Raw genomic sequence first — 18617 nt, forward strand, 5'->3', positions numbered from 1 at the left:
TTAAAATTTAATAACGAATTCCCTAGAAAACGACTGTCTTTCTGGTTTGTAACTTTGGCGTCAATTACAAAAGCACCTAGCGAAAAATCTTTCGTTACAGTTTTATTTTGGATGATAAATTTCCACAAAAGTTTGATTCACACGAATTTTCGTGTATTTGAGGGTTCTCCCTTTCTCTCATCATTTGTAAGAATTATTTGCTCAATCGAATTCAAAACATATCTTCCCGTGAAACTCAATTTCGAAAATGGGTGCTACATTACAAAGGACGGAAGAAATCAAAATAGTAAAATAACTATATTTAAATCATTTTTGGTTTTAATAAATCAATAAAAAGAAAAAATGGAAGTTTATTGGAAAGTTGATAATTGTAAATAAATGGAAATTGTTTATTTACGATTCTCTTCGTCTAATTTTAGAACTGATTGCTAGTGTGCCATTGTTTAGAAGAAGAAAACTGTGTTCTCAATAGCCACAATAGGCCGTTTGTAAATCACTCCACCCCGATCACCACTTAGGAATGTACCCATTTTATTTTTGAAAGATAATACATAGGATAAATTCCAAAGTTTAAAGTTGAGTTTTCTACTTTTCATTTTTGAGATATTCAATTTTTCATTCTACTATTGAGATATTCTGTCTCTTCATTCTGTTATTGAGGTAATTTGTTCTTAGTTTCAAGTCAAGAATGCACAATAATTCAACCATTGAATGATGAACAAAACGAATACATTTTTTGTATGAATGCATAAAGTTCCATCTTTATTCAAAAAAGCGTAGCTCAAAAGATAGATTAAAAAAAAAAGAAAAAAAGTCATTTCTTATTCAGAAATTTGATAAATGTCGAAGCCGACTGGTTGCTCCCCTTCATCAGGTTTTGGTATCGTTAAAAAATAAAAATAAATAAAATGTACTAATATCTCATCTAAAGCAGTTCTGCTATCAATTTAACTAATGATGTTTTAATTGAAGTCGGTTTCAAGATATACTTAGAAGCAAATACTTAAAAAGCAAAATATACTTACAATATACATTACAATTGGAGCTTTTGATTTTTTGAAACTGGCGCCAAAGATTCAAACCAGAAAAAAAAATGTTTTCTAGGGAATTCGTAGTTTAATTTTAAATGCTTTGCAATTCGTTTAAACTACTGAATAAATGGTAATATATCCCTACGAAGGAAGAAGCCGTTTCTAGATTAATCTTTGGATTCTGTATGTATTCCTGAGATAACACTAAAAATGGGTATTATGCATCAAGTCCAAATTGATCTGAATAACTTTAGTGCTTTTGATTTAAATTGGTTGGAGCGAACATCAAAATCGGAATGCTATTTTGTTAAAAATTCGTTTAGTTTACATAAATTAAGTTTCTTAATATCTATCGTCTATTCTACGATGGCACATTGAAGTCTTGCTTATACACTTACTAATCACATGGTAAAAATATTTTTAATTTAAAAGGAAAAGCACAACCACTTTTTGTTTGCAAAGTAAACGAAATATCTTATTTAATTAAATTAACAATTAGTTCTTTCATTTTTTTTTTTTTAAATTTCTTCAAAACTGTCTGCTTGTACCAATTTCTTCAATTCTATCTTCTTAAAAAATAATTCTATGTTAACATTAATTTTAATAATCTGTTATGTGTAGTTATAGTGTAGTTTATTCTACACGGAGATTTATTTGTTTGTTTTTTAAAAGTTATATTCTAAACAAAGAAGAATTTGATTTTGTTAATCTAAAAAGGAACGCTTTCAGATATCTGGTATTAATTTCTGTTGGTTTATAGTATGTAGAAGTTATTGTTGTAATCAATCCGAGCTAAGAATATATGCTAGCTCAAGGTAAATTTACATTACGTACCTATTGGCGCTGGGTTCCTTGGCCAATCCTGCCGTCTCCTCGGCTTTGGAGTTCTTCTAAACATATACATTATTTTGCTTGGTGGACAACACTCAACAGGCATGATACAACTTCAAATAAAAGATGTATACTACTGGACCAGTTGGCCAATACTCAGAACTCCTTGACGCCTACTCTGAGACTCGTGCGAAATGTTTACACTAACTCCCCTCTCTTTAAAAATTTTTCCTATAGCTCACAATATCCTTTCTATCGTTTCATGTTAATTTTAAATGTTATCTTTAGAAATGGATGAGTCTATTTAGGAACCATTTTTAGTTATTATTACTTTTGTTTAATTGTTTATTTACTATTACTTACTCCTATAGGTGGGGTATTGCTTGCAATACATATTTTCGAATCAAACATTCACGTTTTCAATCAAGTTAAGAAAATGTGGATTTTGAGAAATCGTTTAGATGTGAATGTTTGTGTGACAAAAATAAAAATCGAAAATTAAAAGAGCTCCAACTTCAAATTTCATTAAGCTGCCTCAACCTCGTAACTCTCAAAATCCATCAAACAGAATTAGTACTTACGGAATAACTCTTTCACTTTTTTTAAAATTCTATCGCTTCCACGATTTATTTTAAACTATTTGTAATCAATGTAGACATTTGAGTCAACAACTTTCAATTAGAACATTTATCCAAGAAAAAATAATTTTAAGGCACTAATTTAGGAGGGAATGAGTGCTCTCTTTGGAGGGCAAATTCAAAATAATGTACGATTCAATAAGTTACAATACATTTACGAGTTTTAGATGTACAAACGTTAAACAAATCTTTAAAAGTTTTATGGTAAAAAAATGAAAGAATTCTTTCATTAATTCTCTCAGCTTTTTAAAGACCAATCTAATTGTAAAAATAAGTAAAGGGTCTCTGCATAAATCAAAATAAATTGATAGAACATTAAAAAAAAAAAAAAATGCTGAAAATATTACTTTTTAAAAAGTTAGAATTGTATTTATTAAAATCTTATTTATATTGCTCTCATTACTTCAGCCTTGACAACTCTCTTATCACGGGTCAAATGAATTTTTAATTAGTAATAATATAATAAAAAATTGCAAATCACTTTCAAATGCAAGCAATAATAGTGACTAGGGAAGATATTAAACTCATTAGTTAGCGTGCTTCCTTGGAGCTTCTATCAGCTCACTGTCCGGTGATGGACAGGGCTGTCTGTATCGAGAGAATACTGTCCGGAGGATAGAAGTGCAGTGTAAAAATGCTCCAGGCGTTAATGACCTCAGATGATGAAGCGCCTTAAAATTTAAAAAAATAATAATAATATTAACTATTAACAAAGTATCAGAACATTTTTTGGCAATGAGAATCTTTATATAAATGTTAAATTAAATTTAGTTGAAAATTTTAATAATCTAATTGCCAGTAATTAGTTTTTATGTTAAGATAACTTTTGTTTGGACATTTATCTTTTCATTGTCATCACGCATTGATTCCTTATAGGTTTCCTTTTGAACATCTTTTTCAGTTTGCTCCACTTGATGTTCTTCAAGTTTTGGGCTCACATATTCCTGTTGCTTGCTTTCTTCTTCAGCTGTCTCGCCTAAGTTGGTAAGCTGTGCATATTTATGTAAATTTTGTACATGAATTTGTAGTCCTTCTTTATCTGATCGATTAGTGGAAGCTACTTCAGTTACAGGATATTTTGTCTGAACATGTTGTATAGAATTTTCTGATTGGTAAGGAATTGATCTCCCATACGGGTGTGGCGATTGTACTGCTACAGGTTTGGGTGTTGGAACTGGCGACGAGTTATCTGGGGGTACATCTCCAGGAAAGAATGAAGCCTTCTGAACTATATATGGAACTGATTTCAGTACAGTTCCCGGATATGGACTTTCTTCTGGTAAATTCCTTGTGAAAGGTACATATTGTATTTCCGGCACTTTTGTTTCTAACAACACTGGTAAAGTTCTGAATATTTCAAACGGATTTAAACTCTCAGGTGGCAGTTTAAGCTGTAATGGAATTAGATCTGCAACATTGTATGCTTGAGGTGGAGGTAATTTCACGGAGTAAGGCACTTTCTTTTCTAGATATATTGGATAAAGTTGAGGTACGTACACTACATGTGCTGCTGGCAATTCTTCTTTCACCGGAACTGGTGACACAACTTCGATGGATTGAGGAAAAGACTCTTGTTGTATTCGAGAAACTCTTTGTTCTTCATAACCTGGATTGAAAATGAATTCAGAATAATCAGTCAAAGCTCTTCTATTAATCTGATTTTCGCATCCCACTGAAACCACACAAAAAGTGCCACAGAAGGCTATTAATAAATCTAATTTCATTGTGAGTTATCTTTCATTTTCACTCTTTACATTCAGGCGAACGGGTTTATGTTTATTTATATATAGATAAAACTTGAGTCCCCCACCTGTGTGAATTGTATACACATTACAACTTTAAACTAGTAATTATAAAAGTCGCATAATGAACGTATAACTGTTACGCTGAATTATTTTGCTGCCGCTAATTATGTAGCCCTCTCTTCTTGAAATTAGAGCTACAAATAATGTGCACCATATCATGAAGAAGTCTTACGCCAACGGAAGTTCTGTAAGCTATTGTGTTTGTACTATCTGATTAAAATAAAAGTAAGTAACTGTTCCGCATCAAAAATAAAAAAACTAAAAGAAATGACGAAAACTATATATAAATTCTATGAAGACTTATGAAATAGATGTGCACTTACAATTAAATGTTGAAAAACAAATATTTATTTCATACAAATAATTAAACTGATTCCCCTGACATGAATGAAAGAAAAGACTGTGCTCTGCATATTTTGAAATAAATTTATAAAAATAAGAATGTTATACTTTAAAATCTGAAGAAAAAAGATTGTTACAACTCAAAGACGACAAATTTATTTTTATTTTTTTGTAGTTTTATTGTGTATTATATTTCAAACAAAATTCAGACATAATTCTGCTCCTGAATATTTCTGCTTTTTAAATACATTTTTCAATAATTTTTCAAATCGTAGTGTTCTGTGGATTTACAAGCGAAGGCAGCAAAGAGAAGCGAACGAATCTGAAATAATACTCGGATTTACGATTGGTTTGTACTCAAATATGTTTATTTTTTCTTATATTATTTTTTTAATCAAAATAATAACTAATAGAGTAAAACGATCTTTAAGAATCAGATTAAAGAAGATGGTAATTGTTCGTATTAGGATTCCAGCATGTGTGGCGGCATACCCTTAAGTACTTACCTCGACTATTCACTCCTAGTATGTTCTTATTCAATCCCTCTTCAAAACTTGATATTCAGCATAATAATAGCTAATAGTAGCAGATAAACGGCTTAGTTGATCTGTACGCTCTGTATACTTACAACATACTGTGCTACTAACAGAAATCAGCACTGTTGTACATGTGGTTTCTACCTGATGATACTGGTTATTAGTGATTATTATATTCGCTGAAGCTAATAAGTTACCAGCTAAGAAATTGAGCTCAGCAGTCCTCGTAAAGTGTGAATGAAAATAGAAGTCAGTTCTATCCAATTCATTTTGAGGTTAGTTCACTTATATCAGATTATCTGAGAAAGTGATGGTTTGCATTTATTTAATTTTAATGGATTGCAGTTTGCATATATGGTTCTTATTGTGACATTATACATTTTTAGCATAGCACAATAGATCCTGAAAATAACTCCACAGGGTGTTTGTTTTATAGTGGTTGGAAATAGCTGAGTATTTAGCTGAAGATGAGTAATCAAAACTTACAATTATTGGAGATTTTTGCCATTAAAAATCTGCTGAGATAACATGCAAAAAGGTTTGGCGAGGAAGTTCTGGACTTTGCGAATGGGAAAGGAGCTTCTACTGCAGAAATACAAATAAATAGGTTTTCCATAATTTGTGGAATAGAAACACGACCTCCCCAGACACCACATAATCAACGAACATAATCAGTCCTAACTTTGTTGGCAGTTGTTCAAAAGCATTTCCTTTCTGTATGGATTGAATTTTCATACAAGAGTTATCATCTACTCTTGTAATAATTCTTTGAGAATTCCATCTAAAATATCTTACTTCAGGAAATCTCCGGAGTTCATAAAGATCTCTTGAAGAAAAAACTCCTTTCCGTTCATTCACTCTTTTCCTTTTCACTAAAATACTGCTCATAACATCCTTCCGAGCTGTGCTACCTGTCCTTGTATTATCTTCATATGTCTGGAACGCCCTCAGTTAAGCGCAAGCACTTTAAATCAATAGCTCTTTCCAAAATAATTTACTGAATGATTGTTGATCATTAAAGAATGGCCTGATAACAAATTAACCCAAAAATCGCTCTCACCGTAGCGCAATTGAATGTTTCCGTTGCGTATAAAATGAAGTAATGCTAAGCCACTAAAGGTAAATAATATATTGAACAATAATAATACACTTACATAACATAAAAGATTTGATATTTAACGACACAACATTGTACAGACAGCCAATAACGTCCATGCTCAATATGAAGGTTCACTATTGCAACCAATTTCATCTCCCTTTTCTACATGAATAATTACATATCCATCGATATCAGTTAAATTCAATGAATTAAATTTGGCTATAATTGTTTGCTTTCCATAATGTCTTGGAATCATTTTGAAATTAACTTTCGCCGTTTCGTTGGGCTGTACGCTGCAATGGCAGTTATTTTGTTTTAAGCAATAATAAATAAAGTAAGTAATAAAGTAAAATAAATGTATTTATACATATTTCTAAAATGTTTTCAATTTTGCTAAGCGCTTTATTTCCTATTTACGACAGAATATTTGCCAGAAAGTTAAGTTTTCCTTTCGACTAGAATAAAGCTCTCAGTTAGTTTAGAAATTACAAGATGTAGATAAAAGATTTTAAGAAAATGAAATCAAGATTTAAGAAACAGTATTATTAAAATTCATATTTAAGATCTTTAGCTTTTTATAAATAAAGTCCTAATTTTTAAGCTAAATTTTTTAGCTAAAAATTCTCCTAAATGTTAGATAGGCAAGAATTTACAAAAATTTTCAATCTATCTATAATCTTTATCTATAGAGTAAAGTTGATTAAAGAAAGTAAATAGTGGCGAGTCACACTATATTTCTGGCAGAATCTTCTCCTTTTCTAGTCCTATTTTACTCGCTTTGGTGGATCGTTCTGATTTTTTTCAGAATTATACCCGAATGCCCAAAATCAAAACTAAAGGAGCATATGTTAACCACTGGATAGAATGGATTAATTTAATTTGCAGAATAATTTTTCTTACTCATCAATTTTATATTTCAGGCCTTTTATTAGACCGGGTCCTTCGATAAGAAAGACACAATTTCTCAACTTCTCTGGCAACGGATTTTTAAAAAAAGCTGAACCATACAAAATTTGGTTTGTAACCGGTTCTTCTTTCAGCTGAAATGAATGAAGAAAATGAACTTTTAAATATATTCTCATTTTATCTGTTTTAGATCACTGCATTCTTTTGGGACCTCTTAAGATTTCAACAAAGAAAAAATTGTCATGAAGAAGTCAGTTATCTCATTCTTTCTTTTCTAAGAAGAGACATTGTGATCAAGTGAGTTTTCTTTCACTCAAGTTTTCAGATTCCTTAAAAAGTGATAATGGTCCTAGTCAATCAAAGTATGTCAGATTTGATGTAGTTCGTCAAAAAAGATAAATCTTAACACTCAGCACAGGACCATTAAGAGTTCCTTTACAAAAGTTCCAGTCAAAGTCTAACAGTTGGAAGTGAAGTCTGATTACTCGGACTAGTATATTTCAGTTTTTGACCAATTCTTCGAAATTATAGCCCAATATTTTCGTCTATATGGCAATAACATGAATAAGTTTTTATCACTTCTCTTGAACAGGAGTCGCTAATTGAATTAGACTGTTCTTCTGGCAAAATCCTTGGAGCTCTAGTGAAAAAATAAATTAAGCTTCCTGGAGTTACTTAATTTTCAGGACAAATCTACCACTAATATTTAAGTTAAACAAAAGTTGTCAGGAAGTCTCAATCTATGCAGACTAACTGCAACCTGAAAAAGGTATGGTGATACCCTTAAATGCCAGTGTTGGTATATGCAGGAGTTGTTTATAATAAGAACCATGCTAAATCGAAGCAGTTACCGACAACGTTGGAAATCCCTAAGTGTATTTGTGAGGTTCACCGAGATCCCAGAAGTGGCTAAACATCTTACTCTAGAAAAAATAGTAAAAGTAAGTTGTTTCATATTTTAAAGATAATTGAATTAGAATATTAAACAAGGTTCTGCAGAATATGTTCTGAAATTTAAAATTACCACTAATAATACAAAATATTAACATTAAAACTGTACGGTAGGACAGTTATGTAAAGGTTGTATTAATACAACATGAAATTGTAATATGAAAAATGTTAAAATAATACCTCTATGGTAATCGATGGAAAGGTGATTCTGAAATCATCTTGCGCAAAATATTCGTAATTCGTGTTTTCGACTTTACACAACGCATACAAATGGTATATAATCTCGTCTTTTAAATGTGGCGCGTAATCTTCATAATCCAATATCAATTCCGCTTTCTCTTCTAACGTGAATTATTTTAATTAGAATTTAAGAAATGATTAAATGGAAATAAAAATCAAAGATGGGTAACAAGCTCCACTAAAATAGAATATTAAATTGTAAAAAATGTTCACAAGAACATTGATTGCGCTAATAATACAAACTTAACAGAGTAAAGTAATGCCTATTTTTTTCAGACCGGCTTTACGTCCAACTGCCAAAACTTAACCGAGTATGTTATATTGAAACAAAAGAATTTATCAAGCAGCTAAGTGAAACTAAACTATAAACAAGAAAACTCTCAATCCATAGCTTTCATTTGAAGCTAGGTATTAATAGAGCATATTATTTTATTTCTATTTTAGTTAATTTGTAAAATTGATTAAAGGGAGCAATGTTGAATTTACAAACTAGTATTTTCTATTTTATTAACGAAGTTATGACTATATTACAAAAAATTTTCATACTACAAAAGACTTTTTATTCATGTTATATCAAAAAGAAACTTGGGAAAAATTCATTGCTTAGATTACTGGAAAAAATGAAATCTACATTACTAACCATCTACAAAACTTACCGCTTTCTGCAGCTACTGCCAATCTTCTTTGTTCTTTTTTAACAATATTTAAAAGCTGACCACTGTAAAGTTGGGTTACACATCTTAATGATATTCTCACTGTGTGATTTATTTCGCTGACATTTCTTGAAATAAGAGAAACCCTGAAATAAAGTACTGGTGAGACTGGAGTAATACCCATAGATTATATTTCAATCGTTTATTGAGAAATTTCATATCCTGAGAAACAAGTCATGTTTGTTAAAAAATTAGTAAAAATGTAAAAGGTGAGTCAGCAAGTGTAGTGCGAGATGGTAACGTACCTGAAGTCATATCTCTATTCTAAACTGATTAATCTACCTAGGATTAAAGACCGAAGCCGGTCAAGGATACAAGAAATATGCGTGCTACGGCGGGTAAAATCAAATAAATTTGTAACAATTTTGACATGAATAAAAAATATATATTTGTGTTTTTGGAAAATATTTTTCGGTTTCAAAAAAATCTACCACTCACCTTTCTTTTTTACCATTCCACCTGAAGCCATAGCCCAGGTATTTCCCTTCCAAGATATTTCAATGGTGATCCCTTCAATTAATCGAAGATAATTAATTTGGGAGGTTTTCTAGGAAAAGATGCTTATTCTTTTTAACTAATCAGGTTCTACGTTTCATCATCAGAGAGAGCAGGCTGTTATCACCCAATCACCCTCAACGAGAGATAATTACCCTCTCTTACAACGCCAGATAATTACCAGGCTCTTAAGAGGAGCCACAGGAAAAGAGGGTATCCGGCAGTTAATGATAACCACTCACTGCAGGTCTGCTCTCCCCCCCCCCTAACATCTCCCAAAGAAAGATTTCCTTAATTTCAAAATACCTGCTTTTCCAAGGAAATCCTGGTACAGCTAGGAGTCGGCAGTTAAGGATTCCCATTCCCTATCCAAAGACACACCTTTCCTTTACTTCCTTTAAGGATTATATTTCACTCATCTACATCTAAAAACTATGTAGATTCTCAAGGAAATCCCCAGATAAAGCAAGGAGCCGGATGTGAAGAGTATCTACTTCCCTTTACCATGGTACTCTTTTCTCTCAGTGCCTCCAATGTGGCAAAATTGTTCATAGAAAAAGTGAGAAGCTATGTAAGAGATTTTTTTCAAAAATTCATTCGTATACAGGATTATTCATTAGCAGTTACTGCAGTTTTTCTAGACTAAATAAATCACCATTCTAATTTGGAGAATTTAACGATTTTAGATTCTTCCAACTTCGGTCGAATCGCTCTTGGAGTTGAGTTATGCTGCAGTGGCTTCTTTTCGACATTCTTGCCAGTGAATTGTGTAAGAAAACTTGACCTCGGATACTTCAGTGCAAAATTGATTGATTTCCCTTCCTTCACTCAACTTTATTATAAAGCCAGTAGCAAACCATTTTGAAGTATACTATGATAATAATACAGATTAAGTACCTGAAAGATTTTCCTATGTCCAAACTGCTGTCGAAATTGAATTGAAAGAGAACATCTTTGAAATTTTCATTAAAAGAGTATCGAGAGTTCATATTACCAGATTCCAAAGCTTTTAGCATTACTAAAGTTTCTTCTTTCTTTTCTGAAATACATTTGATTTGGTTTAAGCGATTTTTTTCATACAAAAGGGCAATTCTGTTTTTATTATAAAATTGTTGGAATGAGCTGCACTGAGTAAGAGATTACACCTACTTGACTGATGTTTATACTGATCTGTAAGATTTACTATTTCATAGTCTCCAATAGCTTTCGTAAAGATGGCTTGTCCAATTCTGCAACAAAAATAAAATCCATTTTGTTTCAAATATTGTTTATAAAAAAAAACTTAATTAATTTAAATTAAGAATTGAGCTAAAACGTTCCAGATTTTAATATTTATGTTATTATTAATGCACAATTTACTTTTAATATATTTTATGATAATTACTCAGTCGAATTGGTCTGAATTATTTTTAATGATTTATTGCGACCCTGAAACTTCCAGTACACTATGTCAGCATTAATTTCGGAACATACATATGCAACGTCATAAGGTTTTGATATTTCATCATTTTTAACAGCAACAACAGGTGTAGGACCGTAAGGGCGGAAGATGTAATTTGATTCGACTGGCGTCCCATCAACTATTTGCCATCCATCGTACCTAGCTCCCAGATCCGCTCTTGTGATCCATATTTCACACCAAACATGGTACATCCTTTAAACAAAACGATCACTCTAAGACAATATTGAAAAAAAAAAATCCATGTTTATTTAGTTATACATTTTGTCACTTAAAATCATCCGCATTTGTCTTCTTAAGAGAGTAAGTAACACATTTGGATGTGTTACTGTTTACATGTATTTGAGAAAGGAATGCACTTTGTGCTTTGTGATTATTCTCGAGGAAGTTTCCAACGATTTTTCTTCATACTGCTAGCTAACTGCGAAGATAAAAATGTTTACTGACAAATTTTCTTTAGATTCTAAATAATTACAAAGGTTAGATCCTCTATTAATATAAGAGCACAGAGCCGCTGAGATCTTCTACTACTTTCTCAGTCATGTTGCCACCAGTGTACTAAAAGCAGTCTCAAGATTTAGCTGGTACTAGAATTGTTGTATTCATTAGCTGTGTGTCAAAGTAAAGTAAGTAAAGTAATGCCTATTTTTCAGGCGGGCTTTCGCCAACTACCAAATTAGGTGTCGTGGACAGAGGCGACTAGCAAACGTACTTTACTATAAATTTATAATATTAACAATTAAATAAAGTCCAAGATTTAGGCCGGCAATCGAACCCAGTACCACAATAGAGCTTAGTTTATCACTCGGCTATCGTACACCCTAGCTAGGTGTCACTGTACACATTGGTACCTTAAATTTTGTACAAATTTCAAGAAAAAAATGTATTAATTAGTATCGTGGGAATTGACGAAAATAACGGATCTGTTCCGCAGATTATTTGTACACATTTTGATTGTAAATTGGAGAATAGTTCATCTTTTTTGGTGACTGGTTCATTAATACAGAAAGGAGAAAGATTGTTGCCAATTTCAGTCAACATCTTTATTTATTTATTTATTCTTGGCCAGGTTGGCAAAAAAGTACAATAATTACAAAATTATGAGTGAAATAGGCAGTTATATCTCTCTCCACTTTGGTTACAATGTAACTTGTCAGTTTTTAAAAGAATTAGAATTAAAATTTAATGAGCAATTAAGAATTTAAGAAGCCTTTAAACGTTTTTCTCTTTTAATCTGAATGTAGCTGGGGAATAGATCTCTGATAATTTGGTTTAAAATTACAAATAAAATGAAATACTATTTTACCAAATCAGTTCTTTGTTGCCTTGACGACTTGTAAATTCACCTTCATCATCAATATAAATATCAATAGTGTTGCTGCATCCAAAATCATGAGCTGTCTTGTAACAAGTAACAGGCCTCGAAGGTATACCCAAAGCTCTGAATACTAATTAAAATTAAATTCTATACAAAACTTTCGAAAGAGTAAAATGTTTGCCGTTAGATTGTAGATAATTATTCTTGATTGGTTTCACTCAATTAATGTATTCCTCCTTCCTAACTATAAAAAATCTCCGTGAAATTATTTAGTGGTTTATAAAATTTTGTTATGCTTTTTCAGGATATTCAGGAGAAGTTCTTTCTTTTTCAAATACAAATAAAAGAATTTCTAACTAAATAAAAACATTTTGAAGAATCTTCTTTCAGTGAAATGAAGCTTTGGAACCAGTCAAGTTAATTTTTGGATATATAATAAAAATTAAAATGTTGACATTGGCTTTTAGAAGAAATTGAATAATAAGATTTTATTAGCTACTAAAAAATAATTTTTTCTAATAAATTTAAAAAATACCAATTATTTCTTACTGAGAAAATCGTTTGACCAATTGACACTGATTGATACTGTCATTATTAAAATTTGGAGCTCACCTGTGGTAGCTATTCCAGCAATAATAGAACTGTGGCCATATTTCACAGGTTTTTGTGTTTGGTAAAATTTTCTCAGTATTTTTGGACTTCCTATCCATTCACTGGGGTTCTTTCCTCCGTAATAATCACCTGACCAATTTCCATATACAATACCATTGTTATCAGTATTATTGACCTTAAAGAAGTGCATTTAAAAACAAAATTTAGAAACAATTTTTATCTACCCATAGCGTAAAAAAAAAAAATACCTACTGCTGATGCCACTGCTCTAGCAACCATTATTGGATCATTACATTGTGTAATTGGTAATTTTGAATTTTTTTGTAGTAACATTAAACAATAGTCCAAAATATTGTTATCAAATTGTCCATATTTCCACAGTGAACACTGAGGCTGTTTTAATGAACCTTTCCAAATCGATCCAACCTCTGTTAAGATGTATTCTTTTCTTGATTCAGCGCCATCCATATACACAGCGTCATCTGAAGAAGAAAAAGTTCTTTGTAAAAAAAAAAATGTCTCAAGATAATTTATTTAGTTGCAGTTGTTACCTTTACACCATGCATTGAATAAGATGTATATAGGATATTTATATCTATAACAGCATGAACGCTGTCTTTTAGCACCAGAATGAATTTCCATAATCCATTTCCCAATTATTGCGTTAACGTGTGAATTAATCTGAAATTCATTTATACAGATAAAAAAATTAGAACCTTCTATTGGTGATTCTTTTTATACATAAATTTATATTTACACATATATGTAAATGTAATATTGTATGCATTTGTTTTCATTGATAAAACCTTGCATTTAGGTAATGTTACTATTGCTGCTTACAGCTACCAGAAATTTGAGAACGTAGATGGTGGAGAACACAATATCCAATACAGATAACAAATTAAAACAAATACAAACAGATAACTGGGCAGGTCTTATAGTAAAAAGTGAAAACAGATATTCGCTGTAATGTCGGAAGAGCTTTTAGAGCTAACATTGTAACTTTTCCGGGATTTAACCTGGAATAAATCTTCAGACTCCCAAGTCTGATCAAACAGACTGGACTGGAAGATTTGCACTAGCTAGTGAATGCCAGACAACAGATCCTTTGATTAATCTAACAATCCGTACATTGTCAGCCCTTTGCTGTGTTCTTTCCTTAAAGAAAATCTTCCCATCATAGGCTCGAATGAAGAGGGAAGAGGGTGGTAAGAGTAGCACGCCTGGACTCGAATCTTGGACCAGCCCATTAGAATGCTGAGCATGATTCACATTAAGTTGAATACGTTCTCTTTATTGGACCCATTAGATAGAGGCCTTTAAACTTTTATCATCCTTCATCAAAGTTCCGAGTACTTTTACTTTAACATTTTTATTAATCTGAAGGGATTTCAGGTAAAACTTCGCTCTTAGAGTCGTTACTTCGGGAGATTTCGTTACAATTTTCATACTATTTTATGTAATAGAAGCTCTGATATCCGAAATATTTTTAGGATTCATCAAGTAAATCCATTTACCAAAAATAACCTGATGGAAATTTCCTTCCTAAGTTTTCCTAGTACTAGAAGAGAAAATTTGAAGCTTTATCGTTGGGTTTGATTTAGTTTCCCACTGTTAATGTGGAGTTTCTTTAGCAAGGTTGGCACCAATAATATTGTTTATAATATTATTACTATTCATTCTAACTGAAGGAGCTCGGATACAATTTAGGATTGTTCCCATCAAAGGCAGTGAGTGTCCTTTGCCAACATTAGGAGTATACAGAAGCACTTTAAATCAATTCTGTACACAAACTGATGAATTAACCTTTTAATGAATGGAAATCCGAAAACTGACAGAAAAAATAAAAACATGCCTGAAATGTAAGATAAAATCAATGCGTGTCCAGCACTGGACAGAAATAGGCGTCATTTTTTAGGTTTAAACAGCGAAAAGATGAAAATATGGATTTAATGGATTGCAAATTTTACTACAGATTGCTTATGTTTTCTTTACTTACAAGTACGGTAATTGAATTTCCATCTGATTTATCAATATTCGCACTCCATATATTTTCAGATTTGTTTTCAGTATAATTGTGATTTAATGGTAATACAATCAACGTTTTATGTCCTATTGAAGGATTCTCATCCACTTTTGTTATAAAAAAAAGAGACAAAATATATTAATTGATTCAGAAGCCCTGTCACAAATTTATTCTTCAGCGAAAATAAATTAGTTATTATTCTGTTAGTGTTTACTTTTCTAAGTTTCTACTAATAGAAAGATTTTATTATCATTCTTGTTAAACCAAGACAATTGAATATAAAATTAAGAATTATAAATTGCACCAAATTGCAAAAAAGAAAGGGATTAAATTGCTGTTAGTTTGATCTATTCAGTTCTGATCTATACAAAATTATTAGACAGTTCACAAGAGGGAAATAAATAATTTTCTATGAAAACCCTATTCAATCAAACCTATTTTAATAACTTAATTTTCAATGAAATTTTGGTCATAGCGTATTATAATTAATAAATTAATTAATGAATAAATTCATTATAATTAATGAATTAATAAATCTTTAAAAATGTTAATAATCAGTTTTACATAATTACGTTCATGAGTGAATATGAAAGAAATGACATCAGTTTCCTTGTTGTAAGGTCGGTTGAGAATGAGTTCTAATACAAAAGGCCGTCCTCTGCGCGCCACCAAACGAGGATCATCATCTTTAATCATTAAATCAAACATTCCAGTATGATGCGAACAACCGTTCTGATATAAACATGGATCTACACATATGATCTGCAGATTGTCACCGTCACTTTCTTAAACAGAAAAAAATCATAATCATTAGTAAATATTCTGAAATGAGCACAGTTCAATTATAGGCCGGTTAGTAAATCTTAGTACAAGGATTAATATCATAGCGAGCGATTGTTAATCTTTGAGGCGAGGATGAATAACAAGAATACTTTAATTTAAGATAATTACATAGCATGTTTCTCTCAAATCACTTTACACATGCCAATTTCATGTTCTATGTAATTTCACGTATGCATTATAATTTCAAAATTATTATTTATTAAAACTGTTCGGCACGAAAAAGCGTAACGTTAAAAAACACCCAACTTTGACAATTTGTTACTCTTTTTCAATAAAAGATAAAATTCAGAAATTTTCTTTATAATGAAGGGCAAATCCTCCATTACTGTATTTTTTGCAACAACCCAGATCTAATAGATTTCGAGAAAAAAGTTGCCGAAAATTAGCAAAAGCGGCATTTTCGAAAATTGTTCTTGTACTTACATTAAAAGTTCAAATTCAGCAAACTACTATTACCATTACGACTATTACTTCAAAGGCTTAATGCCATCTAAAAATTTAGGTTTCATGAACAAGGGCGGAAGAAACAGTCATTTCCATTTTTCCAACGAAAACAAATTTGGTTTTATTTGGGAATTGAACTCAAGGAACTAATCATTTTTGAATGAATCCATGTCTATGAAACCCACCTTTGCTTTGGATCTAGTTTTGTAATTTCACTTTAACGAAACCTTTAAAGGTTAAAGATTTTAACCATTTATGATCAATGAGGCTAAACTAATCGTAGAAAATTTAGAAACTAAACGTAATTTAAACTCAAGTATTAGAATGTGTCGACAAAATAAGTAGGTACTTAATGATAATGACCAATTAAACGACTTGTGGGACGTCCCCTCTCTAAATATTGCTATCAAATATCTGGTGTCTGCTATTTGGTGCTGGAAATGGTTAGAGATTTCTGGCAGTGAAAAGCAGAAAAATTTTGATCCTGCAATCTGGATACAATTTTATCATTAGGATCTGGATAACTTTTATAATTTTAGTTTTATTTGGTACATTTTCTTTTATGATAAAAAAACACAAAATAGATTATTATAAAATTTTCTGAGAATATGCCGCTTGTCTAGTTACCTATAGGCTCGCAATGCGTGTATGTCGATTGAGTTTGAGAAGATTTCCATTTCTTTCCAGGCAGATGACAACAAATTTCTTTTTGGCATGTGCCAAGTTCTTCTCTGACCTGGCACGATTCTAGAGTACAACTGCTTATTTCTTCATGCGCCCTGATATGGCTTGTTTTTGGAAAATATGACATATCATCTTGCGGTCTGGTATCGCCTGATTTGGGAGAGAAATAAATTTGATCTCGTTGTCTGAAATGGCATGATTCTAGGATTATACAGTTATCATCATCCGATGGCATTTCCCTTCTTTCATCATTTTCCCCTCTCTGAACAAAAGAAAGCTCTTCTCTCTTAGCACATGGAGACATGCAATCTAGATCGCACGGTCTAATGCATAATTGATTAATAGCTAACTTCAACGTTCTGTTGTCTTCTTTTAATCGCAAATTTTCTCCTCGCAATACACTCATTGTTGAGCTCAGCCTACCCATTTCTCTTGATATTTCTTCAAGTTTGCGGGAAATATTGTCAGTAGAAGTAACTACATTATCTAGTTGTCCATTATCAACGTCTATTTCTTCTTGCATCGATGGTGAAGCAAAGTCATTCGTCCTTCTTTTTCGCCCTTCAGGAGTATAGATATTTTTCCTTACATCTAAATCTCTGTTTTGCTGGGAGTAGCAACCACTGCAAAGCCACTTCGTTTTCACATAGGACACACATTTTTGATGAAATTTTCTTTTACAAAAACCATCACATTTAACAAGATCATGATATGCGATAACAGACTTACATTCTGGACATATAGGGAGCATGCTTCAGGCCAACATTTCTTTCATCCTTACACTAACTTTGTATCTTCTGAACTGAACTGAACTTCAGAATTTTGATTATTTTTGAAGGCAACTTTCTGCCTGAATTGCTGCGAATTTTATTTTTGTAATGAATGAAATTTGATGCTAATCTATCATTCGTTTCCACAGTTACAAACACCTGTATAAACACATTTATGTTTTATATTATTTTTTTTTAACGGACTCTTCTACCTCTTTTCTTAAGAATATTAATATTTTATGCAAAATGACTTGAGAAATTAAATAAAATACTTTTTGGAAAACCCTAAATTATTCCATTAAACTGTGTTAGTTTAACGACAAAAAACTTTAAAAAGTCAGTAAATTTCAGTTTCGTAAATTATTAAAAGAATTTCTAATTACCTTGACTAATTAAATAACTTCTAGTAAAGTGAAAAATCATTAATTTGAAGTTCTCTTCAGTTGTTGCGGAATACTTTTTATTATTATTATTATTATTATTATTGTATCCTTTATTGTATCGATAGTGCCCCATATAGCACTGCAGCATCTCCAAAAGATAAAACAACTTACCTAGGTACTCTTAGGGAAGTTCTAGGAAGAGAGGTGGAAGCCGGTAGTTAGGTAGAACCTGGAGCTAATATATTCCCTTATATTGCTCTCCCCTAACTATTCTGAGAAAAGCTACCCCCAAGAGAATTGCAGGCTCTCCGCCTGTGTCACCTTCCCAAAGGATGGCTCCTCCAAATAAAAAAAAAAACAAACATTTAAAAAAAAATTACAAATTGAGTTTTTCCTACACAAGGAAGCTCAAAGGGGATATTACCATTGAAAACTCAAAAACCAAAATTTTTCCCGATTACAAATTCATTACGCAGCAAACTAATTTTCTA

General features: G+C 31.5%; 2 protein-coding genes and 1 long non-coding RNA gene across 9 annotated transcripts in view; 1 reads left to right on the forward strand and 2 right to left on the reverse strand.

The window, feature by feature from the left end:
- The window catches only part of Tg (Transglutaminase), a 17574-nt gene extending 15519 nt beyond the window's left edge, over positions 1–2055 (reverse strand). The window contains exon 1 of the mRNA XM_074132054.1: positions 1866–2055. Coding sequence (XP_073988155.1) covers positions 1866–1968 — 103 coding nt within the window. The 5' untranslated portion in view covers positions 1969–2055. The remainder of the gene's footprint in view (positions 1–1865) is intronic.
- The window catches only part of LOC141456257 (uncharacterized), a 17658-nt gene extending 4801 nt beyond the window's left edge, over positions 1–12857 (forward strand). The window contains exons 2-6 of one of the 4 annotated variants that reach the window (XR_012459676.1): positions 4923–4996; positions 7379–7485; positions 7875–8129; positions 8656–8787; positions 12669–12857. This is a non-coding gene — a long non-coding RNA (uncharacterized lncRNA). Of the gene's footprint in view, positions 1–4922; positions 4997–7378; positions 8130–8655; positions 8869–12668 lie in introns of those variants that run through there. The other 3 variants (XR_012459673.1, XR_012459675.1, XR_012459674.1) reach the window with 3 other exon arrangements.
- LOC141456253 (annulin-like) lies at positions 4778–17886 on the reverse strand. 4 transcript variants are annotated; one of them, XM_074132051.1, is made up of 16 exons: positions 16917–17042; positions 16653–16780; positions 15575–15787; positions 14976–15109; positions 13528–13657; positions 13229–13458; positions 12977–13151; positions 12353–12494; positions 10972–11241; positions 10737–10816; positions 10485–10626; positions 9036–9178; positions 8320–8480; positions 7183–7322; positions 6338–6575; positions 4778–4969 (listed from the first exon to the last, which is right to left on the reverse strand). In XM_074132051.1, exons 3-15 carry the CDS (start codon positions 15708–15710, stop codon positions 6401–6403), a joined length of 2058 nt encoding a protein of 685 aa, XP_073988152.1. In that variant the 5' UTR covers positions 15711–15787; positions 16653–16780; positions 16917–17042; the 3' UTR covers positions 4778–4969; positions 6338–6400. The 4 variants fall into 4 exon arrangements, with proteins under 4 accessions (XP_073988152.1, XP_073988149.1, XP_073988151.1 ...); XM_074132048.1 differs by lacking the exon at positions 16653–16780 and having other exon boundaries at positions 16917–17886; XM_074132050.1 differs by lacking the exons at positions 4778–4969; positions 7183–7322; positions 16653–16780 and having other exon boundaries at positions 6397–6575; positions 16917–17886.
- Positions 17887–18617: the final 731 nt, after the last annotated feature.

The sequence above is a fragment of the Rhodnius prolixus genome, unplaced genomic scaffold, assembly GCF_049639745.1.
Source record: "Rhodnius prolixus isolate KJV_2025 unplaced genomic scaffold, Rpr scaffold_4, whole genome shotgun sequence".
Lineage (NCBI taxonomy): Eukaryota > Metazoa > Arthropoda > Insecta > Hemiptera > Reduviidae > Rhodnius > Rhodnius prolixus.

Bases quoted from the DNA above. Each gene is read 5' to 3' on its own strand.
- LOC141456253 (XM_074132048.1), bottom strand. From the start codon at position 17,724: ATGCTCCCTATATGTCCAGAATGTAAGTCTGTTATCGCATATCATGAT. The intron at 13,658-14,975 runs GTAAGTAAAGAA...AATGAATTTCAG, and splicing joins GAAATTCAATTACCGTACTT to ATTAATTCACACGTTAACGC. The intron at 13,459-13,527 runs GTAACAACTGCA...TTTCTTCTTCAG, and splicing joins ATTCAATGCATGGTGTAAAG to ATGACGCTGTGTATATGGAT.